General features: G+C 39.4%; 1 protein-coding gene across 11 annotated transcripts in view; it reads left to right on the top strand.

Annotated features, from left to right (window-relative positions):
• LRRC56 (leucine rich repeat containing 56) overlaps positions 1-23,148 on the top strand; it is a 59,073-nt gene that overhangs the window by 26,588 nt on the left and 9,337 nt on the right. For 8 of the 11 annotated variants that reach the window (XM_053946398.1, XM_053946409.1, XM_053946404.1 and 5 more), the window contains 4 exons: positions 840-900; positions 18,118-18,214; positions 18,645-18,842; positions 22,760-22,937. In XM_053946398.1, coding sequence (XP_053802373.1) covers positions 840-900; positions 18,118-18,214; positions 18,645-18,842; positions 22,760-22,937 — 534 coding nt within the window. Of the gene's footprint in view, positions 1-839; positions 901-3,330; positions 3,494-18,095; positions 18,215-18,644; positions 18,843-22,759; positions 22,938-23,148 lie in introns of all 11 variants that reach the window. The other 3 variants (XM_053946406.1, XM_053946405.1, XM_053946408.1) reach the window with 3 other exon arrangements.

The raw sequence follows: 23,148 nt of genomic DNA on the forward strand, positions 1-23,148 counted from the left end.
TAGTGGGAATGGGTAAACATTTGCTACTGTCCATAAGAAATGGTTACTGAGACATGAGCTTGTGTCTAAATTATTCTGCAGCTCAGAGGGACTTGGTGTATGATTTTGGTTCAGAGATACTTTTAGAGTGAATCAAAAAGGCAAATGTCTCTCAGGGACACAAAAAAAAAAAGCATTAATTAAAGTAACAACAACAGAATACTGAGAGTTTTATAGGTATGAAACTCGTACAATTCAATGGTAAACAATTGTATCCAGAAAATTAAAAGAAGAAAGCAATGCTTTGCAAAATGTAGCATATGGGGGACCTGTGAAACATAAAAGAGGTTGTTGTGACAATGGATCATTATGTGTTTGCTGTTTGATTCAAAGTTATATTTTGAAGCAGTGTTTCTTGGCTATGTATCCAGTAAGTCCATCAGTACTTGCCATTAAACAGGTCATGGAATGCTATACTCTAAAGTATCCCTTAGCTCTGCAGAGTATCACTCAGTTAAAAGTCCAACAGGATGGAAATCAGACCAAAGAAAACAGTCACACATCAAGCCAGTTTATTTTGCTGTCTGTCTGGCAAGGTGCCATATCAGAATTTCTAGTGAGGGGTTCAAAAATTGTAATTGGGTAGTCATGCAGACAATACATATATGCTTCAAAAATGCAAAGGATGAAATAGTTTTTGAGTGAAATAATCTCATTGATTTTCTTAGAAGTCCAGCACAGGCCTGCTAGAAACAGCTAAGGAATACTTGTAAAACTAGATGCTTCAACTTGTAATTGTCAGAATTTTTCTTTACTCTAATCCCAGGTCCGCAAAGTGATTCTTTATTCTGTTCCCACAGGTGTGCATCTGCCTAATCTGAGAGAACTGAAGTTGAACAATAGCTCGCTTGTATCTGTGAGGTAAGAAATGAATGATTCTATGAAATAAATATCAAGAATAACAGCCCTCAATTTTATTTAAGTGATAAAATCTTCATTTGTGCTGCTTTCATTCCTTCCATTTCTCTATGCTGTGATAATGGATTAGGTCATGAATATATGCTCCACTACCACAGAAGTTTAAGGATGGAACCTGATCTGGAATAAATCAATGTAGCTGAAATGGTGCCAATGAATTAGCCCTAGTTTGCCACCAGGGAAGTTCCTGCTGTGCTGAAGTCCACGGAAATTTGTTGCATATTTGAAAGGAGCTAAAAGTTCCCCTCTTATCTATGTCTAGGTGCTTGGATTTCAGTGTTTCAGCCTTTGGGCTTTTACTGTGCACAGTAGCCTGTTCTGTACAGGTCAGACCAGTTCCTCAGCTGATGAAAATCACTTTGGCTTTACTGAAGTCAATGCAATCAGATTTATGAGAGCTGCTGTGAAGCCTGCATGTCCCTGGCTTGCTGAGCTCCATGAAAACATCATGTTTTCTCCCAGATAACTGGGGATAGTTGGTTGGTTGGAAAGGCAGAAGTGAAACCATCACATTGAGGAGTCAGAGCTGTCTTCTCTCTCCTGTGCTGATATCTGTATGACCCTTGCTAATTAATGCAAAGTAGAAAAATAGAGTTCATATCAGAAAAGGGCTGTGTAAAAGTCCCTGTTTTAAATAGGACTGCTCTCTGGCTTTGTATGGGTATCTGCTAAACTCATGGGGCAAAAAGTAGTGGGTTTGCCAGTTCTTTTTAAGAGAATATGTTCCATCATAAGAAATGGCAATAAATTCTTCTTGGTCTCTCTAAAGTGTCTAATGAACACTTTCACTTTGATTTTATTTACCCTTGTTCTGGTGATGAGATGAAGTATCTGCAGTCTAAATTTTATTTTTCTTGCCTTCTAATCCTTAACATGTAAAACTGGTGACTCTACATTGCTGCAATTATTTTAATAGCAACCGACAGTTGTCATAAGCATTAAATTGCTCGATTATTGCAATGGAGGAGTAACTAGTGGGTGAAAAAAATTTAGATTTTGACAACATTAAGAGACATTAGATTAAAAAGAAAAAATATAAAAAGTGGTTTGGGGCTTGATCAAAACTCCATATTCTCTTAAAATGTGTCAGCAGAAAACCTTTTGATCAGCTCTATTGGTGCTGAATATGAGAATGCTGTTCAGGAAAACTAAACTGCTTGACTCATGGTTGTAGCAGTATTTTGCACCTCTGTATTCTGAGACTCTAATTTCTGTCATGAAAAGTTCTGGCAAACCATTTTCTTTGACCTGACACCCTGGTGGACCTTGACGCAGGTAATGCTTGGTCTCAAGTTGAGTTTTGATTTGATCTACTCTAATGTAAATATGTTTGGGCTTGGATATCAAGTCTAATATTGTGATGATTCCCAGGCACTCCAGCCCCAGGAGAAGCTACCTGCTGCTCCTTCTGTGTGGCAGTTAAATGCAATTGTCAGGGAATAGGTAAAGGAGGAAGAAGATTTTTATTGGCTCTTCCAATTCAGTCTGTATAGTTACAGCAGTAGCTTTGCTTTATTAATTCCCATCTTTGACAATCTGTCATTCATAAACACAGATCATTTAAGGGCACATCCCATGCAAGCACAACCTTGAACTTGAACTTTATTTTTGGATGTCTGCATCATGTCAATTTAATGCCCATTAGAGCAGCATTGCTGCCACAGCAGCAGTGATGCCTGCTATACCTATTGTAACACAGCTGCTCCCATTCCAGAGGCTGCTGCCATTTACTCCAAAATTCAGAATCTTATTTCTGAATTAATCTTGTTGATATTTGAATTCTTCCAAAAAGTGATTATTTTGTTTTATTCAACCAAATCCTTGTAAATGGGGTTTCTGAGGATGACAGAAAAAAATGTTCTTCCTTCTTACTGGAAATAATTCCCTCAAATTTTGCCATCCATAAGGTCAGAATCATTATGGTTGTAATTTGAAAATGGGCAGCAGATAAAAGGAAATCTCTTGTGAGGACCAACTGGAAGGTTGGTTTTATTTACTGAAAAGAAGGCAAGGACAGAAAAGCAGAAAAAAGATAGAAGGTGTTTTGTATATACTTAGGATGCTAAAAGCAGACATTATTTTAATTCTATTTTATGCTATAAAAGCATATTCTCATGAATCATTATGAAGAAAAGGCTGTCAGTGTGCATGCATGAGTGGGTAATAAGATGGGAGACTTTGTGTTTTGTCACTTTGTTTTTGTTTCATCTTGTATTGCAGAGTAGGATTACATTATTTTGGGATGAAATGGAATTAAAACTTTTTTTCTTTTTTTCATTTTGAAAATGGAAGAAGATTTGGCTTGGTAGATGTCAAAATGAAGGTTTATCATCCTGACTTTAGTTACTGATTTTTTTTTTTTTTTTTTTTGAGGCATTTATTCCTGCCAACCTCACATAGGAACTTAAGATGTAAGGATGCTGAGGTGTGCAATGCCATGCACTGTTAAGTGGAAATCAAAGGAGTCCCATTCTGGCAGTGAGGAATCAAAGTGTTCTTCTATCACACTTTTCTATGGGAGTGCAAGGCTTGCTAGGTCAGTGAGTTTGGATATTGGCTTTTCCTGGTAGTTCCTCAAGACGTTGTGATTCCTTTGATAGAGAATGTGTTTGAGCTACCTTACTTGTAAATTCATGGTCCTTCTCCAGTCCTCCTAAAGCTTGCATTACTTTTGAATACTTGAAACTTTGAAAGGATACCATTATCAACAATTTAATTTAATCCAAAAGGAAAATATATTCAAGTTTATTTGCACATTATTGATCTCGGTGGTTGAAGGGGAATTTCTTGGCTGTTCCTGGGTTTTGGTTTCCTACTGACCCTTTTCTAAAGGGAATGGCTCTGGAAAATCCAGTGTACTCTGAAAAGAAAATAATTCATATTGTTGTTAATTTTCTAAATCACAATAACTTAATTATGTCTTTGGTGACCTTCACACACTTGCTAGCAACTGAGAAATTCTAGATTTATGAACTGATAATTGAGGATGAAAAGTCAAGCCTATTCTGAAGAGTGCCTGCTCAAATTTGCTGGTTTAGGGGATTTTTTTTGGTTGTTTTTTCTGGTGGTTTTTGTTTGTTTGTTTGTCTTGGGTTTTGTTTTGTTTGGGTTTGGGTTTTTTTTTTTGTTTGTTTGTGGTTTTTTTGTGATGGCCATGGTCCTCATTTTTGAAATGCTTCCAGTAGAAGAACTATATTCCAAGGCCCATGAATTACTACTTCTGCTTTGGCATGTAGCCTGTGTATTTTTTTTTTTAATCAGATTGCTTTTATTCTCAATTCAGAGATGAATGAAAAGATCCGTTTAAAAATGTTTAGATAGATATCTTTATGAAAGGGCTTTTAAATCAGATAGAGGAATCTTGGGACCTGGTTCCCATAAGTTTCCAGAAGAAGCTGTTTCAGCAGCTGAAGTTCATTTCCTCCCATTCAGCACCAGACATTGTCACCAGCAGGAGAGTGACCTACTCTCAGGACTTCTCAAGCATGTGCTTCTAACAGAGAGAAGCTGTCATATTTTAAGTGAGATGAAATGCAGAGACTGCAAAGTGTGGGGACAAAAGTGGGTATGCAGGATATAGGGAAAGGAAAGCAGATTCTCTTCATCCAGATTGAGTTAACATTTCATTGCTGCAGTTCTCCAACTGGTCTTGCATTATTATTGCAGAAGCACCCCCCAGAACGAGAGGGGAATAATCCTGGTCTGTTTCAGTCAGTAAAATCCTCAGGAGGTTCAAATGAACAAGGTGCAGAGTACATTCAAAGTCAACAATTCTTATGCTTTTATGAGCCTTAGGCTTTTGGTTTGTTTTTTAAACACCAGCTCCCAGAGACAAGACTAGCAATACAGGAGTCTCTGTATTCACATTTTGAAATGTTTTGAGCCCTCTTGGCTGTGGAAAAAAAGTAGTTGTAAATATGAGCCAAGTGATTTGAGTAAAGATTTTGCTGATCATTTTATGACTTTAAGAAACCACAACCAAACTAATTCTGTCTTAATTCAGGGTAAGGGCTCCAAAGTAATGTTTAAAAATATTTTTTGAGACCTCAGTCAGGATCTTTAGGTATTTTAACTTAGCAATAATCCTACTTTTTACCCAAGAAAGAGTTTAAGGAAATAAAATATCTCGTGTTTTTAAAGCCACAAGAAGTTTGCCTTCAGTGGCATTGCTCACAAGCTAAAAACTAAACATTGGTCCAATTGCTTTGCTGGATCTGGATCAAGTTACACTATCTTGTATAGGACTGAGCCATGACACCGATCACCCCAAAATCTGATGTACTGTTGATAATGTGTCTAGGCACCAACTATTTTCTGGATAATTTTCACTCAAACAAGAGGAACATGGGGGCATCATTCCCCTAAATTTGCCTTTTTTCCTTGTCACTTTTACTTATTCTTTTCCTGTCTTTTTTTTTTTTTTTTATCCTTGGTTTTTTCCCTCCTTTTTCTTTTGCTTGTCATTTCTAATCTTTGGCAATTATTGGATTACTATGTTTATTGTATAGTAATGTGTACAGAGGTACATAGATATCACATGTAAAAGCAACGGGGTTTGTGCAACAAGAATCAGCATTGCTGTTATGATATTTAAAATCTCCAAACCGTTTCTAAAATCAATTCAGTTTGCATTGCAGGTGCAAATGTTTGTCAACAGATGATGTATTTGTGTTATAGCAGTTTCTTACTGTGTTTAGTGAGGAATCAGGGTGCCCTTGCTTTAGGTTACTCTTACACATGCAGTCAGAGAACCACTGCTCTGATTTGGTCAGGGTGAATCCCTTCATAGCCTTGTTCCAGCACCCAGAGCATCACTGTTTCCTTTCATATTCACATTTCAGGATGGGAAAAGCATTTCATTTCAGATGTGGGCTAGTTTCTGTGGGAAGTGTTCCTGTTAATTCTTTTGTGTAGCTGGACTGAAAGTCCTTCAGCAGTTAAAGCTGCTATGAAGTCTATCTTAAGAACATGTTCTTTGAGGACTTTTGAGTACTTTCCAGGAGCTAGGAAAGCATTTAAATGGAATCTTAATCTCTGTATTAATGAGTCTTCTCTGTATTACTGCCTGCAGATCCCTGGGAGTATTTACAAACCTGGGCAAAATTGCTGTGACCTCAAATTTTATTTAGCATTGATGGTTTTAATGATATTCATGTTGTTGATAAAAAGTAATGATTTTGGGACAGAAATATGGCATCTTTTAGTTGAGTGGATTATTTTCAGAAAAGCACAATCAGCCTGTCTGCCTTTGGCCCTAGGGAAATCTGATTGCTTTGACCACTTATCTGTCCTCGGTAGACCTCTGGTTTAATTTCACCTGCTCAGGTGCCCAAAGAAGAAAATGTGTCTTTATGACCTTAGATATCAGGGAATCTGACAGGCTGATTCCCCAGCAAGGGAAGCTGAACTCTTTCTGTACAAATGCACAGATGGAGCTTGGGCTCCATTCTGCAGCAAGCACAGAGGACACCAAAACAAATTTGTGGCCTTGCAGTGACTTTCCATGGTTCTCAGTATCAGCACCTCATTTTCTGAAGCCTTCCCCAGCTGAAATTCCCCTGCCTTCTGTTTCAGACTGCCAGGGACAGGATATACCCGTAAGGAAGGGGATGATGAGGCAGGGCCAGCCCTTGCAGCTCCAGGTTGGAGTCTCCTGCGTGTGGCAGGGTTGGTGAGGAGAGTGCAGTGCATCTCTCTTACAGAGCAGAGGATCTGCTCTCATTGTCATCTGAGCAGTTCCATGGCAGCAGGTTTCTTCCCTCAGGACACCTCTATCATGTTTCTATTTTGTGACTGCCATAAAATGCAGGGCATAAAAGCTATCAGAGGATCACCTAGATCACAGCAACACTTTTTGCATCGTGAGCATGGCTAGTGAAAAAGCAAAGTAAATAAGTAATAGCTAATGTGTGCAGGAAGGCTGCCAGTAAACTCCTGCAAGGTAAGACAAGCCCATTACATAATTGTGCTCCTTCTCTGCCCACTATCTGAATAGGCAGTCCACTTTGAGTTTATTTGGTAAAAAGTGGCCTTTCCTTTCAGGATGTTTTCTCATACCTTGCACCTATCCAGTTGAACCAGGTCTTAAAAAAGAAATACAGCTCATCTCCTGGGTTAGCTGTTGTTTCTATGGCATCCTGGGTTAGCTGTATAAATATGCCATATTTTCCATCTCAGTTGCTTATTTTATCCCAGGCAGACAGTCTTCTGAATGAGTTGTGTATAAGGCTTTGCCTAATGGTATCATGATCTTGCTTATATGCTCTGGATGGATATGATAAATAAGACTGTCAGTAATAACTAGTTGATTTCTGCCAGCAAATAAGTATTTACGTGCCTGGCTATTAGGCAGTTTGCAGCTGCTCTGTTTCAGCTGTCAGTGTCAGGGTTCATATATGAAAATTTACACCTAAATCTTCATTTTAGGCAGTGATGAGAAAAAAATTGTTATAATCATGGTGTGACAAACACCAAAGAACAGGGCTGGGAAGCAACAGTAATTAGCCCATCAGTAATTAGCCCATTGCCAGTGGAACTGTTAGAGAAGCTTTCCTGTCTCACCACCCAGGAGCCACTCTGGCAGAAACACACCACCCGAGATTTTCACTGCTGGCACTGAAGCCCCTTCAGAGTGAGAGGTTCCAGTGACCCCAGGGGTGTCCCTCTTGGCTCCCTGCATGCCCCACACTCACACAGTCAGACAGGGTCTACTTACTGGCTCAGCCCTGGGTTTCCCACAGCAGAGTCCCAGATCCGTAGAGGAATTCAATTGTGGCACAATAACACAAAAACAGCTCAAGCTGGGTGCCTCCTTCCTGAGTAGTATCCAGCTGTGAAAAGATTGTCTTTGTGGAAATAAGAAAATAATCAGCATTAGTTTAATGGGTTTGTAATTTGTTCTGATTCTCTCCTACAAGGGAATTGCTTCTCTGCAGCTTGTTTAATTTTTTTTTTTTTGAAAATAATTATGTTCAGTGGGAAAATATGTTCTTGGAATGCAAGGTAAATGCTGATTTAAAAAAAAGGAAGGAATCAGGTTGGAGGGGAAATTATGCTAATGGTTGTATTTGTCAGTTGTAGCTGCCAAATGAGAGGAATAAAAATGAATAAATAGATAGAGTTTCAGTGTACAATCAGTTTCATTATTTAATTTCTATAGGACATTCTCCACAAAGGAGTTGATATTGTTCTTATTTTCTGTAGACACACTGCTGCACCCAAAAGGCCTGTTGCTTTTTTTCCCTTAAAATACATGCACACTTCCTTTTCTCTAGCTATGTTCCTCATTTTCTGTGTGGCAAAATTTTATCCTTTTATCATGAGATGTTTAAAGGATGTATCAGATCTCTCAGATGCATCAATAGCTGCAAGAAATAAATACTGAAATGCCTTTGTGTTTTAGGAGGTGATTTCATCAGCAGGTGTAATGCATGCACATTCTTCACCCTTTGCCATAAGCTGCACTGTGTGCTCTTCTTGTGGGGATAAGAACCTGAACACAAAGGTCTGATAATGAAACCTTCCACCTGCACTTTTGGTAACAGACGTTCTATGAAAGATTATGCGTTTGAAAGACCATTTGCGGCATCTCCTGGTTTGAACTTCATCAACCTCTCAATACTACCACTCCACTTTCTACTGTTTCATCTCATAGGCAAGAATTTAGGGAGGTTTGGTTTCCTTTGCTTAGTGTTGCAGTTACAGTTGCCTTAAGAGCAAGGTCAAGATGATCTACATCCAAATAACACACCTGCACCAGATTTGGGATGTCTACTGGTGCGCTGTGAAGGAAATGCTGAGGCTCTGTCTTGTAGTAACACCCTCAGTAGGGAAATCTATAAGGTCCTGTCTGTCTCGGTAATCCTGTGATGGACTTTGTGGTCCCCCAGGCTTCTCTTCTGCATCTTGTTTGTTTGTTGTAAAAGAACATCTGGAGGCCAGTACAAGTGCAGAAAATCTCACTTGAAGCTCATGTTTAAGGAAGAAGTCTTGACTCAGGACATATGGAGGCAAGTCTGTCAAGATCTGTAGTGAATGTTAGAGGCTTAGAGAGGAAAGAAATTTGGAGGAAATCAACTGCTATTCACAGGTCCAAGTTGTACGTATATTTGTTTCTTGCAAGCTTCTTTATTTTTTGTTTTCTCATTAGAGGTATACACAGATAATAAAAAGAAAGAAAGGAAAAGTTACAAAGAAGAAATGGCCGTCAGCCTCAGAAGGAAGTTGTTAGTGTCACACAAACATGCCTGATCTAAAGAATTTCAAGAACCTGCATTTCCACCATTGTATATTCAGACTGAATCACTTTGAATTACATTTTCTCTATAGTCATTTCCATTACAAAAATTGAATAGCTACTCCAAGTTAATCCAATTCTCTAGTTGTATGTGGTCAATTAACCTAGAATTCCAGTTTTTCTGTTACACAGAAAAAGATGTTTCAGTCAGGGACTTTTTTTTTTTTTTTTTTTTTTTTTTTTTTTTTTTTTTTTTTTTGGTGGTATGTGTCTTAACACCACTGAATCTGCCAGATGATTTGGATCTTTTACAGAATTACAGACTATTCCTTTTGCTTACCCTGAAGCATTAGAAGTTTTAACTGTTGATTTTGAAGGATGAGCTCTATATTAAAGCAAAGCTGGAATATATCTGTCTTACTTTGCCAAAGTTCAGACCTGGAACATACTGTGAAACAGGCACACAACATGTGTGAGACTGAAAAGTTATTTATGCAGGAAATTTCAAAGCACTGTGGGATTCAATTCTTCAATGTAAGTAACTCATTCTGTAACCACAGTTTCATTATCCTTTATTTTTTTATATGTAAGCTTTCAACAATGAGAATGAACAATTGCCAAAATTATAGGAACTGTCAGTAGCTCTGGGGTTAAACTGAAGGGCAATGGATCTGTGTGTGTGAGAGTTTTATTTACTGTGTGTCTCAACTTGTTCCTATTTGAAAATCCATTTGGTCTTGTGGAAAAAGAAGTGCACCCGTTACAATGCAGTGTGCTGGGTCTCTACAGTTTGTCTGGGGTGCAGCTTTATGCAAGGATGGGAGCTGAAGTAGGGTGGAAAAAATGAAGTCAAGGGCAAGACTTGTTCGACAGGACCACACCTTGGCAATCTCTATTCCTGTCAGATTGTGGGAGCTGAGTTAAAGCAACTGTTCTTTCATTGTGAGAATGCTACAGCAGTAACTAAGTTGGCAAGCAGTTTTAAGGATCAAAAGGAAATTGACACAAAATTACATTATCCTTCCCACACATGTTGTATATTCGTGTGTTAAGGAATTGCTGTTCCTGATTCCGTCAGTGATGATCAAGCCCATTATTCTGCTCTAGGTTTTTGTTGTTTTTTTGTTTGTTTTTTTTGTTTTGTTTTGTTTTTTTTGACAGCAACTAAAAATGAGAGCACTGGAAATTAAAGCTACATTTCATGTGTATTAACTTTAACAGAAGTAAGCATCTCGGTTACCTTAGGCACAACTATGGCGAGTTACAGAAGTGGATGTATCAGCACTACCACTTATAAATATCTTTCTCCTGTTGGTCTCACAAAGCACTTTTTGTTTAAATGAGGTATAATCTGATATGGAAAATAAAGTTCTTGCAAGTAATATAGTGCTTGATGTAATATTGCAGTTGCTACAATGGTTTCAATGAGGCAATAAGAAGCAACAATGACAAGTGCAAAAGTTATAAATCAGGAATAGCCCAGAGATGTATATCATTAGGTTTGGGTTTTTCATCTGTTGTCATCTCCTGTATCCAGATGCCATCCTTGCCTGGCAGCAGTGGAGGGGGAGGCAGGGAGTGGTGGGCACTGGTGTTAATGCAACAAGGATTTCTGTGCAGTGTCTCTGGTTGAAGCATGGCCACAGATGTGTCCATGGCAGAGCTCAAGTACTCTTATCAGGATCATCAGAGTGTTCGTTGGCTCCTGTCCTGGAAAACAGCCAAACTGCCTTGGATAGTTTGTGGTTTTGGCAGCTATAGCCAGGTAGTCTCTTGTCCTTGTTTTCAGGTTTTTGCTTCAGTGAAAGTGCTGGCCAAAAGCACATGGCTCCTTTGTAATTGTAATTTTTCTTAGTAGGCCCACAAAAGCTGTGGCAGGTGTCTCTCCCTTTGGCATAACAAAGATGAAAAGGCAGAATCACAGGCTAGATGAAGTGTGACACCTTGAATGTTCTCCCTGATCTATTTACCCCTGGTGCAGCACCAGGCAGTTTCATTTCCTCCCAGACACCCATTTCACTGTCAGTGAAGTGTTCAGCAGAGATCCACAGCTAAAAAAAGCAATATACGAGATCTTTGCCCCTTTCCAAACTTGGAACTTAACACACAAGTAACCAACAAACAAAAGAAACCCCCACAACCCTAGAATAAAACAGTGAAATTTGTTGGGAGAAATATTGCCAGGGGCATTAGCACTGCAGCCCATTTTGAAAACAGCTTCTTAGTCGTAGTAAGGTTGCCTCAAAAATTTGGGACAGCAGAGACATGCTATTGCAAAGGCCTTTGGCAACAATAACTTTTTGTTCATTCAGAAATTCTTCATTGGCGTGTAAAAGGGAGTTATGAAAACAGAATTTCACAGACGCAATTTTTAAGAAGACGTTTGGTAAATGCGTGCTTACATTCAGCCTAAAACAAGCTAGCCTTCCTCTGATGTATTTAAAAATTGCCTGGCAAACTCAGTTTTTGCTTAGTTTTTGAAGTCTCCAACAACATGTCTCAACAGGATTAGGAACTCTTTCTGTTGAAAATTTGCACAGATCAGAAGGCAGAATGAGACCAGATTATTGGGTGCTACATTTCCATGGTATTTCAGCCTAAAAGTGGCCTTCTGGCTGCAAAAGATGAGACCTGATCCCTTGTTATCTTGCACCTTGTGCCGTGGTTCACTCTGGCACAAAGGAGTAGAAGATGCTAAAGGCAACCTGTGTGTCATGGCGATGTAAGATGTGGGACAGAGGAGAACCAAGCCAACAGTTCTCAGCATATTGCTACTTGAATTTTGAAGAGTGAATACAAAACCAGTAAAGACTGCAATACTGCAAAGCAAGGCAGGTCATCACATTCACATGATATTTGTTCAATTGTAAAAGGACACTGCAGGGACAATAAGGATGTGGCCTCAGCACTGCTTGCAGAGCTGGAGGCTGTGTCATGGATTTGATCAAGTATGAGGAACACATGCATACAATCAGTTTTACAATTCTGAATACAGCTATTTGTGAACACAATGAAGCTTTTATGAAACCTTCCTATTAGAGCATATGTTACTGATTTAAATAACATTCAGGCTTTAAAAGTTTTTGTTTCAGATGTCATAATTATCTGTACAACTAAACCATTGTGTGCTGACATTGACCATATAGATGTTATCACAGTGAGGCTTGATAAATTCCACTTGATTTCTGTAGATCAGAGATGGGATTTTTTATTCCTTTATTTTGTAAGACTGTAGCTTGGTCACTCTCTTGCAATCTAAATTTCTCTATTTACCAGTTCATTCATTTTCAGAGTGATCTTTAAAATAAAGAAAATCTGTATCAGTGGCTATTTTAGAAGTATTGCTTCTGAAGATTTATTCAGCAGATGCAGGTGTGCTTTGAGATACTTCTTGCAAGCTCCATGGATTTAGTGCTTTATTTCTAGGTAAATTATTCAAAACTGACTTCAAAAACAAACAATGGGGTTCAAACTGATGAATGTATTCAGGGTTTTGCTGTTGTGTTTACTGGGTAGCTTGAGCTCAGTGGAGCAATTCAGGATTTATTGTCGTGAAACCAAGAGTAGGATTTGGCTCTCTAGATCTGATATTCATCCAGTAAAAATTTGGCTAGAACAAATCAGTCCCTGAAGAACAAAAATGTTGGATTAATGGAAGAACACATTATTTCTCAAACTTGTTATTAGATACTGTGAGCCAAATTGTTCATTGCCCCTCTGCTCTCTCCCCAGCCTGTGGGAGTGATGACAAGATGGGAGCATCAGATTTCATGGGAAAAAATACTAAATGGTTGTGCACAAGTGGGGAGGGTGTTGCCAAGACCCTCACAGAAGCACTGGGCTGTTTGATGAGTTCCCATCCCTGCAGCAGTTATTTTGAGATAGTTGGAACCCAGGCTTCAAATCCTTTGGTTTATTAATATTATTTCCTCAAAAATCAATTATAAATGCAAATTTTGGGGTTAAAAGTGAAACTAGGGGAGTCTATGTTGATTTCTTGGCACTTTGGGATACTAAAAACATGATCTGATATTCAGTGTATGTTTTGCAGGCAAGCGTGTGTGTAGGAGCACGTGTGGAATAATTACTCAGGACGACTCTGGTTTGGCAGCTTCAGGGGCTGTAATCCTCTGTTTATCACAATCAAAGATTATCATATATACATCCCCACCCCATACTCCATCTCTGTGCCTCAAGCCTGTCTTGAATGAACCATGGCAGGAGTGAGCAGGATATATAATGTCTTTGGTTATTAATTCTTTGCCTTTCCTGTAAAGTTCCGAGCTTCCACGTCACTTGGGACAGGATGCTTTTCCACTGGATTGGGATTATTCATTGTATTAATGGGAGCTATGTTTCCTCTACAGTGTCTTCTCTTTCCTTTTATAAACTCTTTGTTGTTTGCACATCACTGGAGCACTCCTGTGCTGCATCTTATGACCAACTGCCATCAGCCTCGTATCGACTCTCATCTTTTTCCTTTCAGGCATCCAACTTTTCAATCCTACTTTCTGGTTTTGGGATAGGTGCTGTAATTTTCTGTATGTTTTTATCATGCCCAATACAGGGAAATCCTCTTCTCTGAGATGTGTCTCATTAATTTCAGCTTTGGTCAATGATTATTTTGGGGGGAGTGTTTTGTTACACTGCATGTATAAGTATAGTGGATTTTCTCTCTTACTACCCTGATAAATTGTTCAGGGTTTATTATTACATTAAAATAGTCTACCCGAGTAAATCATTATCAGAGTGCAGATTCCCATTAATTCCATTTCAATAAAAGTCAATAGTTGCATCTTCCCAGTTTGGGCTGATGTCACACTCTGCTCTTAGCATAAATGAAAACATGCCTGTGTGTACACTTGCACGCCCATGGTGGTCATGTGTGCTGAAACAACTCCTCACTTTGCTCTCACCCCCTCCAAGGTGGTGTGCCAGATGCTCTAGAGCTGATCCCAGAGGAGACACTCCCATCTCTTGCAAGCTCTTAAGTTCTCGTCTCATCAGCCAAAATATTTCAGAAGAATTTTCAGAAATGCAGGTGCGTGCAGTTGTGAGGAGCAGCTTGCTTTGAGCTACATGGCTGTTTCACCTTACAGCAGCCATGTTCTCAAGGGCAATTATCTCTATAGTAATTAACAAAGGAATTTTCTCTGATGCTGCAGCATGAGTCATGCATCTTCCAAAAGATTCATTTGTTAGTTACTGAATAAAATGTTTGCAGATGTACTTTGCGATGATAACATCTTTGACTGGGGATGACTCATTACAGATGCAGGAGCAAAGACCTGCAGGGCCAAAATGTGACTGCATGATCCAGAATTTTAGGCTCCTCTAGCAGCTAGCATGACCCCAGTGTCAGCAAGAGGAATTTGGTTCTGCAGTAGAGCCCAAAGGGGAAAAAGTCCTTTTGCCTCTTCTCACTGCATTTTATTAGCAGGGAAGGAGAGGTGCCAGTCCTTTGCTCTTCATAAGAGCTGGAGTGCCTTTCTTGAGGGGCAGGAGAAGAGGTATCTTGGGCTGCTAAGTCTCTTCCCTGAAACAAGACAGCAAAACTGGGCCAAGTCATACCAAACAGTGCAACAAAGTTCATGCTTTCTTAGTATTTTGTTTCTTGAGTTAAAGATGAGCTTTGGGACAGCCAACTTCTGCCTTGTAAGAAACCACTTCCCCATTAGCTTCCATATTTTTTCTATTCTGAAGTGTTTGATCAAGCTTTTTTTTTTTTTTTTTTTTTTTTTTTTAATAACAAGACCCTGTTATCAAACACTGGGTTGCATCGCAAACATGCAGTGGCCTTCTGCAAGTACCCAAGACATGGGATGTACAACCTAATTCCTTTGTCTGGAATACAAATACTCATCAACTTTGATTAGTATGAACCTTGGAAGTGCTACTCCTGACTTGTGCCAGTTAGCTGTAGGAGAGTCAGAGCTGCAACCCATGAATGAAACTGGAATGGGTTTGAGACTAAACTTAGTAGCACAAATTGTGAAGAGTAAGGTAAATAGGCTTTAGAAGTCATTTCAGTTAGGGTCTTCTGATGGTGTGCACAGCAGGAAAATGCTTTAAGGACTTGTTAGCTAATAATTCCTAGTGAGTGTGCGCCATGCCTGAACTAGCAGACAGTGTGAGTAGGGACTGACCCTGTCTTTGTGCACTGGGTTTAACCACAGCCAGCTCTGGAACAGAAAACTGTGACAAACAAAAAGAAATAGGACTTAACTCTGGAAGTCCTAGACTTCTGAGTGTGAGCAAGGAACTACTTCCACAAATGCATGGAGTGATCAAGGACTAGAGGGAATAACTGTTTGTTCTCGGGGCCCTGTGTAAAAATTGCTTGGGAGTTAATCCTCTGCTTTGTTTTGGCATTCTTTATATTGACAGAGAAACATTAGGAACAAGCATATTACTGCAATCTCCTTCTGTGGCAAAAACCCTTCAGTTAAAAATTCAAGACAAATTAAAAATGGAAATAAAGTCCATTCACCATATCTTACTCTACCATATGTAGAGTAATCAGGTTAGGATTGTCTACAGTTTTGCTGGGCTAGTAAACAGAGCATCTATCAGAAGCACTGTTTCAATGACACAAAAATGAGAGTGACTACTTCCCTTTATCTCTGTTCAGTAGTTTATGGAAGAGAAAATTCTGCACTAAAGTTAGCCCAAAATTTGAAAATCTCACCAGTTCTTGAAGAGGGTCATGAAATGAGCAGTGCAATCCCTTCACATTCTTCCTAATGCCATATTTGTGTTTATGGGTGTGTTGGCCTTGCTTCATGGTAGCTTCTGTTTTTGTAATTTAATTTAATTTCTTTCTTATTATAGGCATGTAGCTTGCAAATCTAATAATAAATTTTCAGTAAATATTACTTTGGGAGGCATCTCTTCCTTAAGGAAGCCTTAGAACCATTTTTTTTTATTATTTAGAAAATATATACAATATAAATAGACCCTGGAAGATCTTGTGCAAGGCCAGGGATGTAGTGATATGAATTTGGCTTTCTTTATCCTTGTGTCACTAGAGGCAAGCTTCCTGGATGCACAAAATTCACTGCAGGTGTTGTGGTTCATATCAGTTGAGAATTTTCTCTTCAAGGGAAGAGTAGCCTTAGATGGAAAGAGATGTTCAATGAGACTGAGATTTTTCTTTTTTGCTTAGTTCTGGCCATTGAGTCAGCTGCACTCTGTACCTCAAAAGCTGTAAAATGTTACATAAACACTTGGTGTGGTGTATCCATTGTGAGCTTATTTAAATGGGCAGCATCCAGGGAAGGAGTAATTAGATACACCAAGTGCCTGTGGCCCCTGCAGTAGTAGAGGATGGATGAAGTTGGATAGGTCTGGGTGATGCCCATGGACATACCAGTCCCTAAGAGGCAGAGGGCTGAAAACCCGCAATTGCACCTAGAAACTTCCATTCAACCCTGTATTTGGCCCCTCACAGAAGAGAGGCACCTGGGGATATTTTTCCTTGTATTTATCCTTTATTCAGGCTTATGCAGGCTCCTTTCTCCTGACAAGGCCCTTCCCAAGTATTCAGATGGTAGAGAAACAACAAAAAATACAGATGAGAACATGTCTATCCCCACTTATAAAAGCACTCCTTCCTGACCTCTGGGACTGGCTGGATGCCCAGTATCCCTGAAGCAGGCAGCTTGACTACAGGGAATTGCTGCAAAGCTGTACCAAAGCTGCATGAGGCTCTCAGAGGGCAATGCAAAGCTAGTTTCATTCCTTGTCACCCACAAAGAGAAGACATGAGTACAACTGTTACCTTGATATTTCAAGATTACAAGGGCCTCCATTACTTCTACTGCAATTTTCTGTAGAAAACTTACTACTCTCTGTATTATAAGAATGAATATTGTGAGAGATGGCTAATCCAAAATATTGAGATCCAGTAACCTCTATTTAAGAACTATTTTAGCTTTTTATGTTGTCCTGAGAAACTTGCTTAGCTTGAGTATGGATGTTGGACAAGATGGCCTTCCGTCCAACTCAGACATTACTGTGTTTCTGTGAACTCCATGCTAGTCTCTACTTCCTCTGATAAACTGTCTTTGAATTTAGTTACTCACTGTTTAGTTCTTTAGTATTCAGATACTCTGATATCATGGCTACAGTCAAAACTTCTGAGCTTTGGTTGGTTTGGGATTTGATATAGTCTTGTATTTTGTTTATGTTACACTACTGACTTTATGCAACTTAATGTTACCAAAGATGGCAGGTGATTATGCCCCCAGTTTGATTTGCCACCCTTTTTGTGTTATCTTTGTATTGTGCAGCACTGTAATGGTCAGGGAGATATTACATGTGTGTGGACTTCAGCAGGTCAGTGTGTGATTTTCTGGGTTATGACCAGAAAGTTTAAAGTTCATATAAATGATCCCTTATTGATATTTTGCTACACCCAAACGGTGGGAAAAGGATGGAAAGGATTATGATTTTCTGCTGATTCAAAAAATGCTTTTGACAAAAGTTATTCCTTTCAACTGCAAAATCAGAAGAGAAGTAACTCTCTGTAAGAGGGGCAGAATGAGACTGACCATGCAGTCAGCTCAGATATGTTAATTTGGGTTATATATGTACAGCCAATGATGCCAGTGTAAGAAAACCCCACTTAATTCTTAGCAATTGCCTGTGATTTATGGCAGAATTTCCATGATGTAGCTCTTGGAATAATCCTAATCAAACAGGACTGGGGTGACATGTTGTCATACAAGAACAAAGCTGACAGTGGGATAAGTAAAGAGGAGTATACTTTTACTCCCCACTTTCAAGGGTGAACCTTTTTAATGGAATATCTTGTAAACAATGTGAGATTTGAAGGAGGTAGCAGTGGCCTAGTCTTAGAAAAAAGAAAGCAAGTCTTGAATTTTTTTACTCATTCAAATAGAGCTTGAATTGTTTTTTATAAGGGATCTTGGAACCTCATTGTCCCATCTCTGTGTCCTGTGGATGGCTCGGTGTGGGCTCTCAGATTTAGACGGGATCTCTTCTTGCAGCTCTCTGAAAGTAAGTATAGATGTGCCCTGCCAAATGACAATCTCAGATCTACCTTCACTTGATATTCTTTACTTTTAGTCTTCATTCTCCTAACCCTTTGCTTTTCTTGCTGGCTTTAGTTTGATGCCTTGAATTGAGTGAGTTAGTTTAAAAGATGCTACAATATAACTTTTTAAAATGAGCAGTAGCATTCAGGTCTGATCCTGAGTATGCCAAAAGCAGTATGTAGCTAAATTAACACTTGTTATTTAAGGCTGCAACAGCCACACTTTATAAGATGTTCACTACCTAGCTAGTTTCATCTTGTGATAATAAAAATATTCATCTTGTGATAATAAAAAAATTTAGTATTTCAAGTATTAGAAAATATTTTGCAAAGCTTTGGCGTTACTTGTGCAAGCCCATGGTTTACATGTTTATTCTGTTTACTTCTGCTGAGGAACTCTACATTGCTTACAACAATATCTCTGACCTGAGCCAGGTGACCTGGCTAGATCACCTTGAGGTTTTGGACCTGGAAGGGAACAATATTGAGGACATCAACCAGGTGCAGTACCTGCGACTTTGTTGCAAGCTAAGCCACCTGACAGTGGAGGGCAACCTTATTTGCCTGAAGCCAAATGCAGAATCTGCAGAGGTGAGGACGTGGTTTGCACATATTGTGGTTTTTTGGGTTTTTTTTTCAGTACTTTTTAACTGTGAGTTGGAAATGAGAAATGTTTCTGCATCTTCCTATTGCATCATTCTAAATGATGACATGGGATGCATTTCCCATGTTGATTTTGTGGTCTTATCAGTATGGTCTCCAAGACGACCACAAGTGAAATACAAGACTGCTAGTAAAGACTCAGGCCTATTTCCCAGCAATATGAGGAAAAACTTCTTCTCTTGGAGTATGAGCACTGGAACAGGTGTCCCAGAGAGGCTGTGGAGTCTCCTTCCCTGGAGATACTCAAAACCCATCTGGATGTGATCCTATGCAACCTGCTCCAGGTGAACCTGCTTTAGCAGAGAGGCTGGACTAAGTGATCTTAAGAAGTCATTTCCAACCCCAACCATTCGGTGATTCTGTGGCGAGACATCAGTTTTTGAGGGTTTTGCATTTCTTTTGGAGGCTCTCCAGTCCAAAAGCAAGTCCTCCAATGCCACCATGCTCAGATGTTGAGCCCTCAGAAAAACAGTGCTTGAGGTAACTAGGAGAAGCTATAATGTTGGAACTGCTTGTTACCCCTACTGCTTGTTACCCCTGAAAGCTTAAAATCAAATGATCAAGAAGACCTTCAGAAAAAGCTGAAGATACAAAATAGAGTGATTCACCTCTTACATACTAAAATAATGGAATAATTTCTGTTGGGGTATTTTCTTGAAGGCATGAAAGAGCCTTTTGTCACAAAGATGAGAACACAGTAATACATGATCTGATATGGGTTTCAGGGCACTCAACAAGCAAAGCAAGGGAGATCTAATTCTACATGAACAGCCTCAGAGCTGTATTACTCTCTTTGACTTTCTCCTGCTTCATAAAAAAGCATTGCTGGGATATTAAAACACCAACATATTGCCGTCCAGGTCTTTTGGAAGGTCTGTGGGCACACACAGAGTTATGTAAAACACAGGTCTCACTAAGGATGGTGCAATTCCCAATGGCACCACAAACAGATGATAATGCAGGTCCAAAATCAGAGCTGATGCTGTTATCCCACTGTGACATATTCCATAGCTTTCCTGTGTATTTTAAAGAAGTCATGCCGATGCTGTTAATTTGCCTAAAAGGTTGAATTTGATATTTTTCCTGGACTTAGACTTGAAAACAGATGCTAACACTAAAACTCAGTCATGCATAAGACATATATTTTAAATCTTGGCACTTATATATATTAGTTAATAGTTTTTCAGATGTAATTGTTGGCTTGATCTTATTGTTCAGTAAAAGGGGCCATGGATGGTAGCACTTTAGCTTTCATAATTTTCCTCTCTGGAATTAAAAAGAAAATATTATATACTTGCCTTTCTAGTTTGAACTGGTGGAATTATCCGTAAGGGACCACACTGTAACTGCTTGTAACCAAAAGAATTTCTCCATTTTGAAACATTTCTCCCTTATGGAAGATGCAATCATGAGAGGAAAAACATATTCCTGCAGTAAGGAAGCACTGCCTGCCTGTGATGGACAAGGCATGCCTGCTTACTCTTTCTACTCCCAGGGAGATAAATACAGCTACTGAGACTTCATATCATAGCTTCATCCTATGGAAATGGTGCAGTGTATCCTAACAAGGCAGAAGGTCTAATTCTACTCCCTTGTCTTTCCTGCTCAGTGAAAGTGGGATTTTTGGAGGATTTGGCATCTTCAGTCTTTAAGTGTACTTGTAATGGAGAAATGTCAGATTTCCCTTGGCTTGTTCAGGTGAAATGAGTCCTTGGGATGCTCTGCATGTTGTCCTGTAATGGAAGTACAAAGAGCCATGGCATGTGGTGGTGTGCCCTCCTGCTCTTCTCCATGCAGAATGGCTGTCTCTACTCCTGTCCAAGTAGATGCTAAGATCTGATCACTGAGAGATGCTTCTGCCTGAATTAAGGTGCAAACCTTATGCCAAAGTCAGTGATACAGATTTTATTGAACAGTAAATGTGAGGTAGCGAAATAAAAAGAAATAGAAAAGAGAGGAGAGAGAAGAATATTGTCACCACCTATGGATCCAGTGGCATCCCTGCTGATCATTCTTCAGCCTGGACTTCTTGGTGGTAGGGTCCCAGTGTAATTCAAAATTTTTCATTCTTTATAAATTTTATCAAACAAAGGAATTAATGCTCATTGGCTACACAGTTCTCTTTTGCTGTTGGTTAAATTGTTATCTCTTGCCTCTAATGCTAATTAGTCTACATGCTTAGTCTTTCTTTTCTTTTGAGCCGATGATCACAATCTTCCCCTGTTAAAATTACCTTTTACCCAGTGGGAACTGATTTCAGCAGAGTTGCTGATTTGTCTTTCCTTGTGGCCTGTACATTCTACTTTTTTTGTTTGTTTGTTTGTTTCCATTATCAGTGATACATTCTTCCTGGCTTTGTTAACCTCCCCCTAAGAGTGAGATAACATCCAGACAATAGTACCACCTTTATCTTATCTACAGTCCAAGTTCCAGGTATCCACAGAAGAATATCTGGGAGAGCTTCAGTGACCATTGGTGGTCGCAGATGCAAAGTTGTCCAGGGAGTCAGCACAATGGTGTATTTTACACTGAGTTGTAGCAGAGGCAGACTGTGAGTTCACTGTAGTCTCCTACCCAGTGTCTGTGTTGAGAAGATGCTTTGCTCTCAGGTGGTTACAAAGTGGGGCTTGCCCTTTGCTGCTGAGAGCTTCTCCATGGACTTTGTTGCTTTCTTGATTTCAATAGATGTTTGCTTTTTTTTTTTTTGGTGTATAGAAAAGCCATATAGAAGAGTATATGTGGGCTTACTTTGGTGTGCCCTTGATGGCCAATTCTAATTCCTCAAACTCCTTCTTGTAGTCTGACCCTTGCTAAAGGTCTGCAAAAGCTCTCCTATTTATTTACTTTTAATCTACAGAATGGTCCAGCTAAATTTACTGCTCTTTCTTCAGATGGCCTGTTTGCTCCCTGTAATTTGATTTTCAGATGAGCTCATCTTCCCCTGTTATCTAAACCAAGAACAACAACTTGATGATAAATTCTGCAGCCTCTGTAGCTGTAACGTGAGTGTAACATGATTCTTCTCTCCAACAGGACATGGCTGGGAATTGGCTGTAGAAGATCTCAATTTCTAAATTAAGATTAAAGACTTAGTTTGAGAAAATTAGTGTCTGCCTCTTAACAACAACTAACACATTTTATTTAGTGAGTTCCCTCTGCCAATGTCAGTGCTGCATCATGCAGAGAGAGGGAGCATCCAAGCAGCCAGGCCCCACAGAAAGATTACTGTTTATGACCACTCTGTATTGAATGAGGATTTGGCTTTGTGGGGGTTTCTAATATTTCATGCAATGTCCTGAAAAGCATAAGATTTGCCTGGGTGAAGCAATTGATTGGTGGGTAGCTGTCCATTTGTATTCTGCCACTATCAGTGCACTCTTGCTGTATACTTTTTTTCACTGTGTGCCTAAAAACACAGTCCATGGGAGTGCTCTTTCTTTCTCCATCAACAGGTGTAGCAACACTCATAACCTGTTTTCAAGCCTTTCTATCACCTGATTATTGAGAAGAAATACACCAGAGAATCACAAAAAGCAGGGAAGACAGATTGGCTGAATGCTGAGGGAGTCCAGGCTTTCCGTGGACATCAGTGGCCTTCTATGCTTTTGCACATTACACATAATATAACAAAGACAAATGGCAAAGTCATCAGTGGGTAAACAACAAAGGAGCCTTTGGGTGAAGGCCATGTCTTTGCAGTCCTCAGGACATTTTCACGATCAATTCAAGTAGAAATCATGTGAGGAGCATTTCAAATTGTACGGCAGTCATACAAATTGAACAGTATTGTGCTACTGGAAGTCCACAGACTGTTAAATAAACTGACCACTTTCTCCATTTTCCAGGACCCAGACTATAATTACAGAGCAGAAGTTAAAAAACTCATTCCCCACTTGAAGTATTTGGACAGAATACCAGCAAGCCAGACTACTCTCCTTCTTCCCAGAAAGATGCATGAGGATTCTCTAATCATCAAGGAATCCATCAAGGAAGGTGGTTTATCCAAAGACATTTCATGGTTAGGTATGACAGGTTTCTTGTTGGGGTTCATTTTTCAAGTTATGATGTCTTAAAAAAGAAAAAGAGCAAGGTGACCTCTTCAAAACCAATCTTTACTTATAGAGAAAGGACAAAGGATGTTGTGTTTTTCACCTGGGAAGTAAGAAAGCTGGAATTCAGCAGATAACAGTGCAGATTTAAATGGAAGTTGTCCTAAACTGGGCATCAAGATCAA

The sequence above is a fragment of the Vidua chalybeata genome, chromosome 6, assembly GCF_026979565.1.
Source record: "Vidua chalybeata isolate OUT-0048 chromosome 6, bVidCha1 merged haplotype, whole genome shotgun sequence".
Lineage (NCBI taxonomy): Eukaryota > Metazoa > Chordata > Aves > Passeriformes > Viduidae > Vidua > Vidua chalybeata.